The sequence below is a fragment of the Catharus ustulatus genome, chromosome 24 (assembly GCF_009819885.2).
Source record: "Catharus ustulatus isolate bCatUst1 chromosome 24, bCatUst1.pri.v2, whole genome shotgun sequence".
NCBI lineage: Eukaryota > Metazoa > Chordata > Aves > Passeriformes > Turdidae > Catharus > Catharus ustulatus.
The window spans coordinates 7,889,535-7,904,171 of NC_046244.1; the positions used below are offsets into that span (position 1 = coordinate 7,889,535).

General features: G+C 47.7%; 2 protein-coding genes across 2 annotated transcripts in view; both read right to left on the minus strand.

The window, feature by feature from the left end:
- Positions 1 to 9,092, minus strand: CTNNBIP1 (catenin beta interacting protein 1). The gene is made up of 3 exons (XM_033079732.2): positions 8,997 to 9,092; positions 8,447 to 8,537; positions 1 to 1,898 (listed from the first exon to the last, which is right to left on the minus strand). The coding sequence occupies exons 1-3, from the start codon at positions 9,090 to 9,092 to the stop codon at positions 1,840 to 1,842; spliced, it is 246 nt and encodes an 81-aa protein (XP_032935623.1). The 3' UTR covers positions 1 to 1,839.
- LZIC (leucine zipper and CTNNBIP1 domain containing) overlaps positions 9,034 to 14,637 on the minus strand; it is a 26,752-nt gene continuing 21,148 nt past the window's right edge. The window contains exons 6-7 of the mRNA XM_042779966.1: positions 12,146 to 12,235; positions 9,034 to 9,118 (exon numbers count right to left, since the gene is read on the minus strand). Of these exons, the coding sequence (XP_042635900.1) occupies positions 9,089 to 9,118; positions 12,146 to 12,235 (120 nt within the window). The 3' untranslated portion in view covers positions 9,034 to 9,088. The remainder of the gene's footprint in view (positions 9,119 to 12,145; positions 12,236 to 14,637) is intronic.

The following is a 14,637-nucleotide window of genomic DNA, read 5'->3' on the forward strand; positions in this document are numbered from 1 at the left end:
TTTGGGCTCAATCCTGGTTTATTTTAATAAAGAAATTTCTTATCTGGCCCCAACAAAAAGGGGTACAAGATTTACTTTCACATAGAACTTTTACAAAGCTGCAACTGAATCCAAAGGAGCATTTTCATAAATACAATTGCTCTCATTACACAGTATTTATTTGCTCAAGATAATTTCTTCCTTGTGCTCACAAGTCCATTCTTCCTTTTGCAGACAGTCCATGGTTTCTCTCCAGCTCTTCCCCCATTTTGAGACCACAACAGCATCCTGTCAGCAGAACTTCTGGCCATGAAAATGGTCATGTTCTCACAGCTAGATTCTACAATTGTTACTGTAAATAATTAACAACCATAGGAAAAGAACCAGGAACAGGTAAATTGAGTTCAGCTTTAATAGATTCTGAAACATCTTAAAGTCAGTGCAACCCACAGCAAAATCCAGAAGTTTTGTAAAAACCACCTGCACACATGAGAGAAAATGAAGTGCTTGGTTTTAGGCAGCAGTGCTGGAGACCATGTGCAGATTCCTGAACAGTCAGTGCACCTGAGGAACTCCACTGCAGGTTCTTCATTCTGTGGAGGTCTGTGTGTGTTTTCAGGCCCTGCAGCTGCAGAGAGCAAACCTGGGAGTGTCCCCTGCACACCCAGGGTGGGACAGCCCCGTGCTGCTCCTCAGCAGTGCCTCAAGAACATGCTGCATTCCTGGGATCCAGAGTGTCCCTGTCACCACACAGCTGCAAGGAGGGAAACCATGTACAATTTCTCTAGAGACTAGAAACTTCAGTTTATCACAGCCCAGTGCAAGCTGGATTTAAGTTAATGATCATTAATTGTTCCTAATGTGAGAGCTAGTCTTGTGCAGCAATCAAAGGGTTAAAGTGGAGCTCTAGTATTTTAAACAAGTTCACATATTCTCTATACAAATTTGGCAAATTCATGTCACAGCCTTAGATCTGACTCTTGCAATTCCTGCAGAAGATGTGCAGCTCCTGTGCCAGGAGTGCCAGGCTCTGCCTGGCCAGGTGCATGTCCTGAACCAAATCTGCTCTGACACTCGCTCCCAAAAGAGCTCCAGGCCAGAGAGCAGCTGAGTATGGAAAAACTGATTGCATCAGAAACACTGCAGCCAAAAGGAAATCAAACCATGACTTCAAAGCCAATCAAAAAAACACCAAAACAACCCCCCAAAAGCAAGCGTTTATAAGTGTGTAGATGTAATAAATATTGCAAAGCACATCTGTCTTTTCCCCCCCAAGTCAATAAGTATAAAGAAATAAACAATGCACCAAAACATCAACTTCCTGCAATGAAAATGTTGGAGTCAGCAAAATACCTGCAAGCCAACTGAAGGGAAAGCTTTTGCATTGCCACCCAATCACAAGTTGCTTCCAGTTCTATGCAGCCAAATCAAACCCTCTTCAAATTCACAAGTTTGACCTAAATAAGCACCACAGCATGAAAAGCTTCTTTAGAAGTAGGACGTCAAGAGACTTTGTTTAAAATATAAAATAAAATGTGAGATAAAAGGTATCCATTGGTCAAGTTTGAACAGTTGCCTTCCTTTATCCAAGCACAGCCTGTCCCTTTGAGCCAACCAAAACCACACCTTTAGGTTTGTCCTCAATGAACACAGCCCGGCTGAGGTGCAAAACCTGACAGGGAGAGATGGCTGTGAGATGCATTCTGAGGGGTGGGCAAAGGGAAACAACATTACAGAGGAGAAGGAATACCAAGGAACAATAAGGGTGGGCAGAGGAACTTATTAATGCTCAGCCATCCTCCTCTATCTTCAGGAATCTCACTGTCCTCTCCAGTTCTGTCTCGCTCAGGTGTCCTGGAGTTACTGTCTTCTGTCTTCTGTCTCTGATCTGGAAAATGCCATCACAACATCCTCAGCACCTGCAACAACAATGGGAACAGGAGAACTGTGCCATGATTCCTTCCTCCAAAGAGCAGTGGAGAGATGCAGCACCCAAAGTGTCGTTTAAAACACATCCCCACAACCAGCAGGAGATGACAAACCAGGGCATGCCACAACCACCACCACTGTGTCCCAGGCAGCTCACTGCTCAGCTCCACAGAATCCCCTTCCAGGCCTTTGCAAAGTTCAAATTCAACTCACATGGAGCATCAGCATGTAAAATTCCCCCAGTCTTTCACCTGATGCATATCAAGAAGCAAATCTCAGTTTTGTGCCCCAAGCAACTTCTGCCTATACACCTGCACACAAGTAAAAAAGGACTAATAAAAATGCCTCATCTGTTCTCATTATATAAATTCCATTTCTGTTATCTAATCTGCTCTTCAGTTGAAATACAGGAGGAAAAATGGTAAAAATTGCTGTAAATTCCCCCTGCTAATGTCCTTAAAAGCTAAATCAATGCTTAGGAAATGCAACTGCACTTACTTTTGTACACTTCACAATTTGTAAGTTATATGTACTCAAAGAAGGCAATATTAGGACCCAGCACTAGTAGTTTGTTTTTCACATGTAGGGCCCTTATCTTATATAAAACTACATCAAAAACTGCTCTGATGCACCCTCTTGCCAGCATTCAGAAGCCCTGCAGTCATCTCCCTTTTCATCTCCTGCACAAACTGTTTCTTCCTTGATCAAAACATAAATGATACAGCACCAGGATCCAGCTCAGAATTAACAAGCTGCCTTGTTGATCTTAAACCATGCAAGAATCACCAGCCCCTGAAGAAAAACAAGGTTTCACTTGCCAGGGCTGTGACAAACCCTTCAGTGCTGGGGAGGGAGAGCCCCACGCTGCAGCAGGCAGGAGGCAAAGGCTGGAGCTGCACTGAGTGTTCCACACTCCTGAAGGTGCAAGAGGAGCTGCACTGAGTGTTCCACACAGGAGCAGCTGCACTGAGTGTTCCACACTCCCCTGAAGGTGCAGGAGCAGCTGCACTGAGTGTTCCACACTCTGAAGGTGCAGGAGCAGCTGCACTGAGTGTTCCACACTCCTGAAGGTGCAGGAGCAGCTGCACTGAGTGTTCACACTCCCCTGAAGGTGCAGGAGCAGCTGCACTGAGTGTTCCACACTCTGAAGGTGCAGGAGCAGCTGCACTGAGTGTTCCACACACCCCTGAAGGTGCAGGAGCAGCTGCACTGAGTGTTCCACACAGGAGCAGCTGCACTGAGTGTTCACACTCCCCTGAAGGTGCAGGAGCAGCTGCACTGAATGTTCCACACCCCTGAAGGTGCAGGAGCAGCTGCACTGAGTGTTCCACACACCCCTGAAGGTGCAGGAGCAGCTGCACTGAGTGTTCCACACTCCTGAAGGTGCAGGAACAGCTGCACTGAGTGTTCCACACTCCTGAAGGTGCAGGAACAGCTGCACTGAGTGTTCCACACTCCTGAAGGTGCAGGAGCAGCTGCACTGAGTGTTCACACTCCTGAAGGTGCAGGAGCAGCTGCACTGAGTGTTCACACTCCCCTGAAGGTGCAGGAGCAGCTGCACTGAGTGTTCCACACTCCCCTGAAGGTGCAGGAGCAGCTGCACTGAGTGTTCACACTGCCCTGAAGGTGCAGGAGCAGCTGCACTGAGTGTTCCACACACCCCTGAAGGTGCAGGAGCAGCTGCACTGAGTGTTCCACACTCCTGAAGGTGCAGGAGCAGCTGCACTGAGTGTTCCACACCCCTGAAGGTGCAGGAGCAGCTGCACTGAGTGTTCCACACTCTCCTGAAGGTGCAGGAGCAGCTGCACTGAGTGTTGCACACTCTGAAGGTGCAGGAGCAGCTGCACTGAGTGTTCACACTCTGAAGGTGCAGGAGCAGCTGGAGTTCCATGGCAATCACAGAACCACGGAGACATCACCCAGCACAGGCTGAACTGCACTCCTGAACACATCTGATTGTTTCCCTGGGTCTCCCCTTTCCAGTGTCCAAACAGGAACAAAATTCCCACAGGTTTCCTTGCAATCCCACCCAGGAATGAGGATCCCCCCAGCTCACCCCACAGCTCTGTCCCCTGCCTGCCCTGAGGCCACTGAGGACCCCTGGCCATGCCTGCAGTGTCCCCAGCAAAGGAACTGGTGACATTTGTCCAGAAGGTCACCACATTTCTGAGCACAAGGGCAGGGTTTGTTGCAGCCCTGTCCCACAGCCCAAAGCAGGCAGAGCTAAGGAGGGGCTGGTTAAGCAATTCTCAGTGCTGCTGTAGAGACAAACCCTGCAGAGAGCAGAGCTGGGCTCCTGAGGCTGAGGGGAGAGCAGGACTCAGAGAGCAGAGCTGCTCCTGCAGCCCACTTGGCTCCCACAACGGATGTTTTCCTACTCATCAAGTGAAATAATGCAAAAAGCAGAGCCCAGGTTACAAAGTTAAGCTGCACATGGCCAAGAGGCTGTGGCTGGGACAATGGGATGGTGAAGCAGGGCTGCTCTGAGCACATCCTGCACTGAGCTCTGCACTTCCAGCAATTAATGTATAGAACAATGACAGAGGCACACTTTTACCTGACCTGCATCTGTGCACACAGCTGCTTTCTCCACTGCTGTCCCTTTTCTGCCCTGAAACAGAGACTTACAACACACCCAGGGAAATATTCCCTGTCTTTTATAGGCAAAGCATTCATTGTCACAAATTTTAGACATTCAGCTCACCCTCATTCTTGCTAGAAATGAACAGTAACTAACAGGTGGGCTTATTTCCATCTTAGAAAGTAATGGTGATAATCTTATCCCATCAGCTTCCAAAAAAATCCCACTGAGATTATGCTCCAATTGCAGTTGTTTGGATTGCTGAATTTAGAGCTCTTTTACACCACTTGTTCCTCAGTCTTAGCCAGCCAAGATGAGCTGAAGGTGAAGTGGCTTCACTGCAGGGCAGGGAAGGCTGCAGAGGTGCCCTGAGCTCAGTCCCCAGCTGCTCCCAGCTCAGAAAGCTTCCCTGGGGGTTGATGCTGCCCTGCAAGGACCTGGCTGCACAAAGGACCCAGCAGGGCACAGCTGCATTTAAACCACACCACCTTAACACAGAGATGCTGACACCTCCACCAGCTGCTGTTTCCAAGGGCTCTTGGAGTGATAAATAGATATGTACACCTGACTTGCTTGTAGTCACCTGCAGAATTAATTAAACCCCAAAAGCATTTAGAGATCAGAAGGTTTAGCCTGTTGGGAATTTCTAAAGGCTGCCAAATTTAAAAAAAGAAATTCTTCCCTTCACACAAGATCTTTGCATACATACATTTCTACAACCACCTCCCAGCAATAATCTTCTAAACATTAACTCTTCCCTGAAATTCCCAGTATTAGCATCCTAGTCTGGCATTCTAAAAATACACCACACATGCTGAGAGCAGCAGCACACTCCAGCAAGCCTTGTGCTGAACAAAATGGAAGAGCACTGAGCAGAGCTGGATCTCCATTCTCCACCACCCCAAGTGCTGAGCAGGGTGCCCTGAGCCCCCTAGGCAGAGCACAGAGCTCAGGCAGGCAGGGTCTGCAGCTCAGCCCTGCCCTCCCCACGGAGCAGCTTCTCCAGGAGCCAGCACCACGCTGCAGTTGCTATAGGAACACCAGAGCTGCAGTCACCAAGGTCTCAGCACAATTCCCATCTCGTGCTTCCTCCTGCCCTGCTCCCACTGCCAGAGCAGCCCTGCAGAGCCCCAGCCCCTAAAAATGCAACAGGGGACATGGGGCTCATGCAGGACAGGCTTCTGTGCACACAACCTGCTCAGAGGCATTCTGCTTGCACTCAAAAACATGTTAGACAGCCTGAATTTCACCAAGGTGAGCTGTGTTAACTCTTGCTGCAATGCAGGACCAATGAGTGAATACCCCAAACCAGCTCAGGATTACATCCCCTCTCCAGCACACACACTGCCTGAACTGGGATGCCTCAGGGTTCCTCAGTAATTCCTGGAGCCATAAAAACAAACAACAAACACTCCACAGATGTCAGCTAAAGAGCTCCTGGAGTACAGAAAAACACCCTGCACTTTGCACTTTCTTAGGTGTTAACAATGATTGAAAAATAAAATGGTTATAAAAAATGCAAGCATGACATTAATATTAGACTCAATTATCATCTCTTCTTCCAATAAAAATAAGTATAAACCAAAGGGGAGTCTCAGCCTTCAGGCTTGATTAAAAATTACAGAGATATTCTAAGATCCTTCTTGATCCAAATTAGCTTCCATTGCTGATCTTAGACAACAAACAGAGTCTCATGGAGGAACCTGAACTGTCTGAGACATTAACAGTGGCTCCTGCAGGGCTGATGGCACAAGCCTGAGTTCAGCAGGGACAGGAAGAATTGCTCCCTTCAGTGCATGGCCACAGGGGCTGCAGTGACTCCCTGTGGCCAAACCAAGGGGCTCCCACAGGAGCCACAGATCCTGCTCAGAAACCACAGCCCAGGGACAGCTCAGAGTCCTGCCCAGGCCACTGCTGTGGGGCCTCACACACGGCTCATGGACACACGGAAATGAAACACAAAAAACGCAACAGAGGTGTAAAACACCCACAGAATTCCACACCATCCACCTCTGGCCAAGGCAGCCCCAACAAACCAAAACCTTCCTGGAACTGGAGCCAGCTGCAGCATTTCAAGGGACACAGAAACCTTGACAAAGCTCTCAGAGCACTCAGGCCAACACTGCCCTGGTTTTTGGAACAAAATGGGGATGAGAAGTGTTTGTGTCTTTTGTGCCTGCTGCAGGAAAATGGCTCTAAAGATACATCAGGGACAAGTCAGGCTGAGAGCAACCTGTCCTGCTGTGGAACAAAAGGCTCTGAAATGCACTGAAGTGCTCACTTGGTGTAAGTTACTCCCCACATAACACCTCTTTTTGTTGTTGTGTAAGACAAGCTGCATAAAGGAAAAACAAATCCTCCAGAGGAGATTCAATGAAAACAGGAGTAGGGAAGGAAATTGCTGTAAGCAGCCTCGGAGCAGGAGCACAGTGAGTGTGCAGGGTTTCCAGCACCAGGCAATGCCATCTAGTGGAGATGGGATCTCCCTCGGGGTGCCACAGATGTCACAGCTGATGTCTGTGACTCCCAGCTCCCAGGAATTCCAGACTCAGCTGCTCCTGCTTCATCCACCCCAGGACACAGCAGAGGGCACAGGAGCATTACCATTATCACACATCCAGCTCAGGATCCTGGAGAGATTTCTAAGAAAATCAAAGTGCTGAGCAATAAATTAAAGTTGCTTCAGCCTGTAGAACACACCACAGCTTCAGCACCACTTCAGGAAGTGTCTGTGTCCCCTGGCTGGACTTCTGATTTTATCACTTTTTCTTTGCCAAAGTGCAGGTAACTCAGCACAGATTTCACTGTGAAAAATGAACCTTTTAAGGATAATGCTGAAAAATGCCAACTGCAACTAGGTCTCTAACTGAATGTGTCTACCTCAGTTTTTGACAAGAAATAAGAAAATTCTCACTTTAGACTGGCAGAAAAGTTGTGTATTTTGGCTCAGAATTCTTCAAGTACATCCACCTCCATCAGCCCCCAGCTATGCAAGGAATGAGCAAGCAGCAAGCCTGTGCAGGTTGTGTTTGTAATGGATTTCTACAGGTCTCAGATCTAGACTAAATTTCTGCTCAGTTCTTTCTGGCATGAACCTTACAACGTTCCTGCAACACCAAACTGCACTTCCTGAGCGTGATCTGGCACGAGGGCTGTGCAGGGCAGGGAGAGGAATCCACCAAGGAACATTCAGGTTCAGGAGAGACCAGTGGACCCAGAGCAGCTCCACACAATCCTTCACTGAGACTTCTGCAAAGAATTCACAAACTGGGATAGACTGGAATATCCCAGACTGCAGGATGGTCTCAGCAGGTGGCACACCAGTCTGGAAGCACAGGGGGTCACAGGTGGTGTTTTCTGAGGCTGCTGGCCCAGGGGAGGCAGGGCCAGGGCAGAGGGGGGCACAGGGAGAGTACTGGAAGGGCACTGGGGATGCACAGGGAGCACAGGGAGCTCACAGAAGGCACTGGGAGGGCACTGGGAGCTCACAGAGGGCACTGGGAGGGCACTGGGAGGGCACTGGGAGGGCACTGGGGATGCACAGGGAGCACAGGGAGCTCACAGAGGGCACTGGGAGGGCACTGGGGACACTGGGAGCACAGGGAGCTCACAGAGGGCACTGGGAGGCACAGGGCATGCACAGGAGGGCACTGGGAGGGCACTGGGAGCTCACAGAGGGCACTGGGAGGGCCCTGGGGACACTGGGAGGGCACAGGAGGGCACTGGGGACACTGGGAGCATAGGGAGCTCACAGAGGGCACTGGGAGGGCACTGGGAGGGCACAGGAGGGCACTGGGGACACTGGGAGCATAGGGAGCTCACAGAGGGCACTGGGAGGGCACTGGGAGGGCACAGGAGGGCACTGGGGACACTGGGAGCACAGGGAGCTCACAGAGGGCACTGGGAGGGCACTGGGAGGGCACAGAGGGCTCCCAGGGGGCACAGGGCAGTACTCACCCTGGTCGATGGAGTGCTGGGGCAGCTGGCTCAGCTGGCTGTTCACCACCCCCGCGTACGTGCGCAGGAATTCCTCCTCGCTGGCCGTCAGCTGCGGGCACAGAGGTGATGCCTCAGCTCTCAGCTCTCAGCTCTCAGCAGCAGCAGAAGCAGCAGCAGAAGCAGCAGCCTGCAGGCACCAGCTCCCAGGGACAGGCACCACAGCAGCCTCTGCCCACTGCCCCCCACCTGCACCAGCCTCACTTGTGCACCTCCACCCCAGCAAGGGCCCAGCAGCGAATGGGACACCGTGAACTCAGGGTCACAACAGCTGCTGCACCTGGCTCTCTCTACAATAATGAAATCATTTATCTATATATGGCAGTTCCAGGCATCACAAGCCTCATAATATTTAAGCAAAAATCAATTGTGTTTAACTGGTAACAGTTAAATCCAGGATGGCTAAAACAATTCAGCATTCAAACCAGACCATCCCCTGCCCATCTCAACAATCCCAGTCAGTCCAAAGCTGCCTGAAAACGCCAAAGGATGGGCCAGAAGTGCCTCTTACGTTTGAGCCCATCTTCCTGAGCATGAGCAGGACCCTCACTTTCTGCTGGATGTACATCTCCTCCGGACTCTTCCCGGGGACGCCCTCTCGGTTCATTCCCCTCCTGCCAGCCCCTGGATTTCCTGCAGACACAAAATCAGGAAAAGACAAACTACAATAGGCAATGGGGTCTAACAGGAAACAGAGGAAAAGTTTCATTTCCAAAATACCTGGTTGTCATCAATGGCAGATCACGGAATATCCTGGGAGAGTGAGGAATCACATCCTTCCCCAGAGAAACCCTCAAAAATGTGAGAGCTGAGCTGGGCCTTACTGAAACACCCACAGAGCCCATGCTCACATCCCCACAGCTCATTATCCGTGGCTGCATTACTGCATGAGTAGAACAGGAATTCTCAGAACCAGATGAAAGAATCACCCTGACAGAAGAGTCCGTGGTTTGGGGTTTTTTCCATAAATAAGCACGAGCAGAATGAAAACAGGATGCAGAACGCAAAGCCATCAAGCCTGCAATGCCTAAGCAAAAGCTGTGTGAAACCTAAACTCTCAAGTCTTCCTCCCCTTTTCTTTTTTCCTTTATATATTATATAAAAAGGCCACTGTGTTAACGTTATTAAAATTTATGAAATGGTTTTGGAGAGAAAGCAGAGCTAAGAGGAGCAGGGAAAGAGTATCACTGAAAAGCCGAGCTTTGGCTTCTTATTTTAATAAAAATAATTATGCTATGGAATAAACAGACTGTGCTATCCAAGTTCTATAGCACAAAGCATGATTATACTTTATTATATGAGTATCTGGCAATTATTTAAGTTCCACAACAGGGTGTTTACCATGACAAAAAAAAACAAAAACACAACATTCAGGCATTCTCTTAAAAACCATCTTGAACCACGTTTATTGACTCAACAACAGTAAAAACCTTAACCTGAAATGTAAAAAATAATGGTGCTTCAAATAGCACACAATTCCAGCAGTGTCCCAAGCTGACCCAAGCCTTAGCAGTGCTGTGTGGTGCAGAAATGGAACCCTGGGCCCCCAAAGGGACCCCACAAGACAGATGGAGAGAGGATGTTCACAGGAGTGCCAGCACAAGGGGGAATGGCTTCACACTTACTCAGAGTGGTTTAGACTGGATTTTGGGAAGAAATTCTTCCCTGAGGGTGCCCAGAGCAGCTGTGGCTGCCCCTGGATCCCTGGCAGTGCCCAAGGCCAGGCTGGATGGGGCTGGAGCAGTGGGACAGGGGAAGGTGTCCCTGCCATGGCAGGGCTGGGGTTTGAGGTCCCTTCCACCCCAAACCATTCCCTGGTCCCAGGAGGGCATGGAGGAGTGACCCAGCCACTCCTGCACCACACACACCTCAGACAAGGGGCTCCAAAACAGGTCTTCAGTCACTTCTCACTCCCAGAACTGGGTCTGGTCCTACACCAACCTATAAATGTGATTTCCTGACCCTCAGGAATGGGAGAACACACCACACAGGGCTTGCAGAGGGAAGGCTGCATCCCAGCAGGTCCAAACACAGTTTGCCCAGTAATGTTTTCCTGCAGTCATTACCAACCTCTCTTCTCACTTCATTTTCATTATTACTTTTAAGAGAAAGCAATCTGGGTGTGGAAACCATTTAAAATTACACACAGGCCCTCCTGAGTGAGTCAGAAGTAATGCAAACTTCAGCAGCAGCTGCTGGGACAGGCTTTGCCACCCACATTACTGAGCAGGGAGATAGCAGCAGCAAAAAGTGAGAAAGAGCCATCACCAGTCCTTCTTGAACATGTTTCAGTGGGAAGATCTGCATGAAGATGATTTGATATAGATGGTTCTGCTTGGAAACCTGCAGCCTGAACATGTGCAAGGTGATGACTGTTGGGTTTTTATACAGAGCAAACTGCTCTCTGAAGGGGGAATTGAACAATCCCATAATTTGGTGTGGTGTCAACTCCAGTAAGTAAATTGGATTATGCTACTAGGTATATACTCCACAGTGCAATTTACTGAGTGCTAACAAATGATGCCAATAGTAAAGCAATAAAGAAAATAAGATAGTGAGCAAGAGACATCAAGTTATACACATCCAGAGACTGATAAAACAATAAACATTGACCAAGATACCCAGCCAGTCTGAAAGGTTGTGACTGGTTCTTAACATTATAAATATTTTTCATATAATATTGTACTTGAAAAGGGAAGCTGCTATGCTAGTAACCAATCAACCTAGAAAAGAAAAATCATGACAAGAAAAGCTGAAATGTAGCAAGTTCTCTATTGTTTAAAAACAAAACCAAATGGATGGGATATCAGCAGGTGGCCTCATCCACAAGCACCAAGAAAATGCCACAGTGCCCCCATGCCAAGGAAGGAGACCCCACCCCAGCATTCCTCTGCACATCAGATGTTACAAGACCTGTTTGGTTACTCTTCATTGCTTTCCACAACTATCTTCTAGTTGTTTATTAATTTTCAAACTTTAAAAAGGGGTGATGGGGATCCCTATCTAAGCCTGGTTCTTTTGAAGTCGCCTTCAGCCACAGTGGGTTTGTCAAAAAGCCACCTGTTTAATAGGAAAGACATAAATCCTAAAGCCTGCCCATTCAGTGAATGCTTGACACAATTAGTAAGCAGCATGGGAAAAAAAAGCACTCAACATGGCTCAAAAAATACGTACAGAGAGGTAAAACTAAGGTTTCAGAGCAGCAGCACTTTGCTCTCCTGCCCCACACAATGATCCTGCCACCACAGCTCAAGGTACTCACAACACCAAAGTGAAAGACAAAGGTGTTAAACCAGCACTGAGACCCAGCACGAGAAATGTGGACATCTCTGTTTTCTCCTTACATAAAGCTTTCAGAAGGCTTTAGGAAGTTTAGGATGACAACATTACCCAGCATATGCTACAAGAGAAAATTTCCAAACCCACGTACAGAGCTGGTCCATGCCCAGAAGACAGCATGATCCACATTTGCAAATGAAGGACTGAAAAATCTTATCAAAGTACTTATCAACTTTAATCTCTCCAGAAAGCTACATTAATATGCTGCACATTATGAAATGCTCCCTAAGCAGCATTATTCCCACAGCTCTTTCTGGCATGGATGAGTGGTCACTGCCCCATCCCCAGCCAACAAAACACCAGATTTCTGTGCCAACATACCTGCTTCCAGAAACCACAGGAGATCAGATAATCCACGTGTTCAGTCCTGATCAGTGATTGGAGCTGGGAAAAATGTATGAGGGATCTGCCCTGTGAAAACAAATGAGCAAAGAATCACAGAACATCCACAGCTGAACCCCAGAAGGATCCTTCATTCAATACACCTTCACTCCCAGTCTGCTTTAACACAATCCAGGTGAAATTCATAAAACTGCATGCTTGTCTGGAGCTGTTAAACATGAAAAGGTTCTTATGTTTAAAGTTTTTTGAAATCAAGCTGTTCTTCAGCTGCAAGACTTCCACCCTGACCATACCAATGACATTCCCAATCACTTGAGAATGAATTGCATTCAAGCTCTGCATTCTTTAGGAAGCTTTCAGCTCAAACCCAACTGATGCATGCTGGCCTCAGCAAAGAAGGGATGGGATCTCAGCTGAGTTTCTGGGAATCATGTCCTGGATGCTGGCACTGCAGGAAGGGAGGCCACAGGCTGGTGAAGCCAAAGAGAAGGCACTGCTCTATCAGATCTGGAGCTGATCTCTGCAGCTCAGGGTGAGGCAGATGTGCAGAGCCAACAGGAAAGTTTGTGCTGCCTGTGCTTACCTCTGGCAGCTCAATTTGCATCCACTCCCCAGTGCCAGCTTTCCATTCCTTTCTCACAAAGACTGACCTGTGCACTCCAAAAGCTGCAGTGTTAGAAATGATTGCATTCTTCACTAAACTGTGCTAAAAGAATAAATGCTTCAAGCTTGTCCTGCTGCACCCAACACACTGCAAATGGACATAACTGGGTCACCTAATTCTCCCTTGTTTGCCAGGCACAGGCAAGGAAATTTAGTTCTCATTTATTTCTAAGATGATTCACATGACAGACTAATGAACACCCAAGATCTGTATATTACAGCCAACACTGCCAGCCCAGCTCTGCCAAGGCAATAAATGTGAGTTTGCAAACACTCCCTCCCTTTGCCCAGCAGCCCAGGAGGTTGGCCAGGAACAGATGGGAAACTCCTGCAGTCCAGCACTTCCCTCCCCACTGCCTGCACTGGGCTGGGTGAGGATCCCAGGAATTCCTGCAGCTCAGAAGGCCCAACACGAGCAGAGGGCAGAGCCAGGAATGCCTGACATCCCCATCTGTGTCCCTGCAAACCTCTGCTGGGCTGGGCAAGGCTGGCCAGGCAGCACCTTCCCACTGAGCAGGGCTGCAGCCAGAGAGCAGAGAGGGTTTGGAGTGAGAAGGTGGAGATCCTCCCACCCCTAAAAACACCATTTACAAGGTATTACCCAAATCATGTGAAGCTAAGCACTTCCAATTTTCCACTAGCATTAAGGGATACTTCCTCACCTCTCCTCACTGTTACTTGTTCTGGAAAGTCTCTAATGAAAATAAAATCTATTTCTTCCCAAAAAAATGAATTAAAAGACCACAGTGGCTTTCTCTGCTATTACTGACCCCAGACACAACAGCACATAACGAAAAAACGCTGCACTGCAGTCAGCCTTCCCTTTTACTCTTTTTTCCTAACTGGTTTAGAAATCAGCTACTGGGGTTTCACTTAAAAAAATGTAGACAGGAGAAATCTGTACTCAATCTCAGTTTAACTTGTCTGTTTTACCAACAGATGGAAACAGCTCCTCAGGAATCTCAAGCCTCACCAGCAAGAACTGTTTTGACTGAACGCCTTCAGAAGAAGATTCCAACACATAGCAACTGAAAATCAGATTTGTAACTGTATTTCCTTCACTTCCACCTACACTGGTATGAATTCAAAACCTAGAAGAGACTTTCTGCTGGACAATGCCACAGATAGTTCATAATTAAGAACTCCCAAGTTCTTCTGACTCCCCTCCTGTCATATTTTTAAATAAACAAAAATTGCACATCTCAACAGAGACACACTAAAAAAATGCATTTTTATAAATTTTGCATAAAGGAAGTTACTTAAGCATCCTATTCAGTTTTCAAGCCATGCTTATTTAATGCAATGAGAAAGCAACATGAGCTTTTGTTCCTTCACATTTCATATTCTCCCCAACTCTGCAGTCCTCTGTAATGCTGAAATTCCTAACAACCACATTTTACTGGTATGGGAAAACACAAAGTGCAACTGAGAATCTGCACAGCCCAAATTAAGGGGGAAGAAAATAAAAAGGCAGTAAGCTGTTGGAAAATGTAGCATTTTACATATTCAGTCTTAGCAATTTAGGGTACATAGAGCAGCCATCTGGCAGGTTCTTTAAAACCCAAGTCCCAGCTGACTACCTCTTTAATATCTCCTAGCATTTCCAGTTACAGCCAAAAGAAACCCAACAGGAGTTAGTTCAGCTACAATTTATTTTTTTGTTGAATCTGACTGGTTCTGCTGAAGGCAGTTAAAGCCCTCAATTAATGGGATAGGATTATAAAGCTCAGCTAAGGAGTTCTGGTGAATAAACCCAAGCACTGCAGGTTCCCTTTGCTCTGCACAAGTGCAGTTCAGAGCAGCAGGAA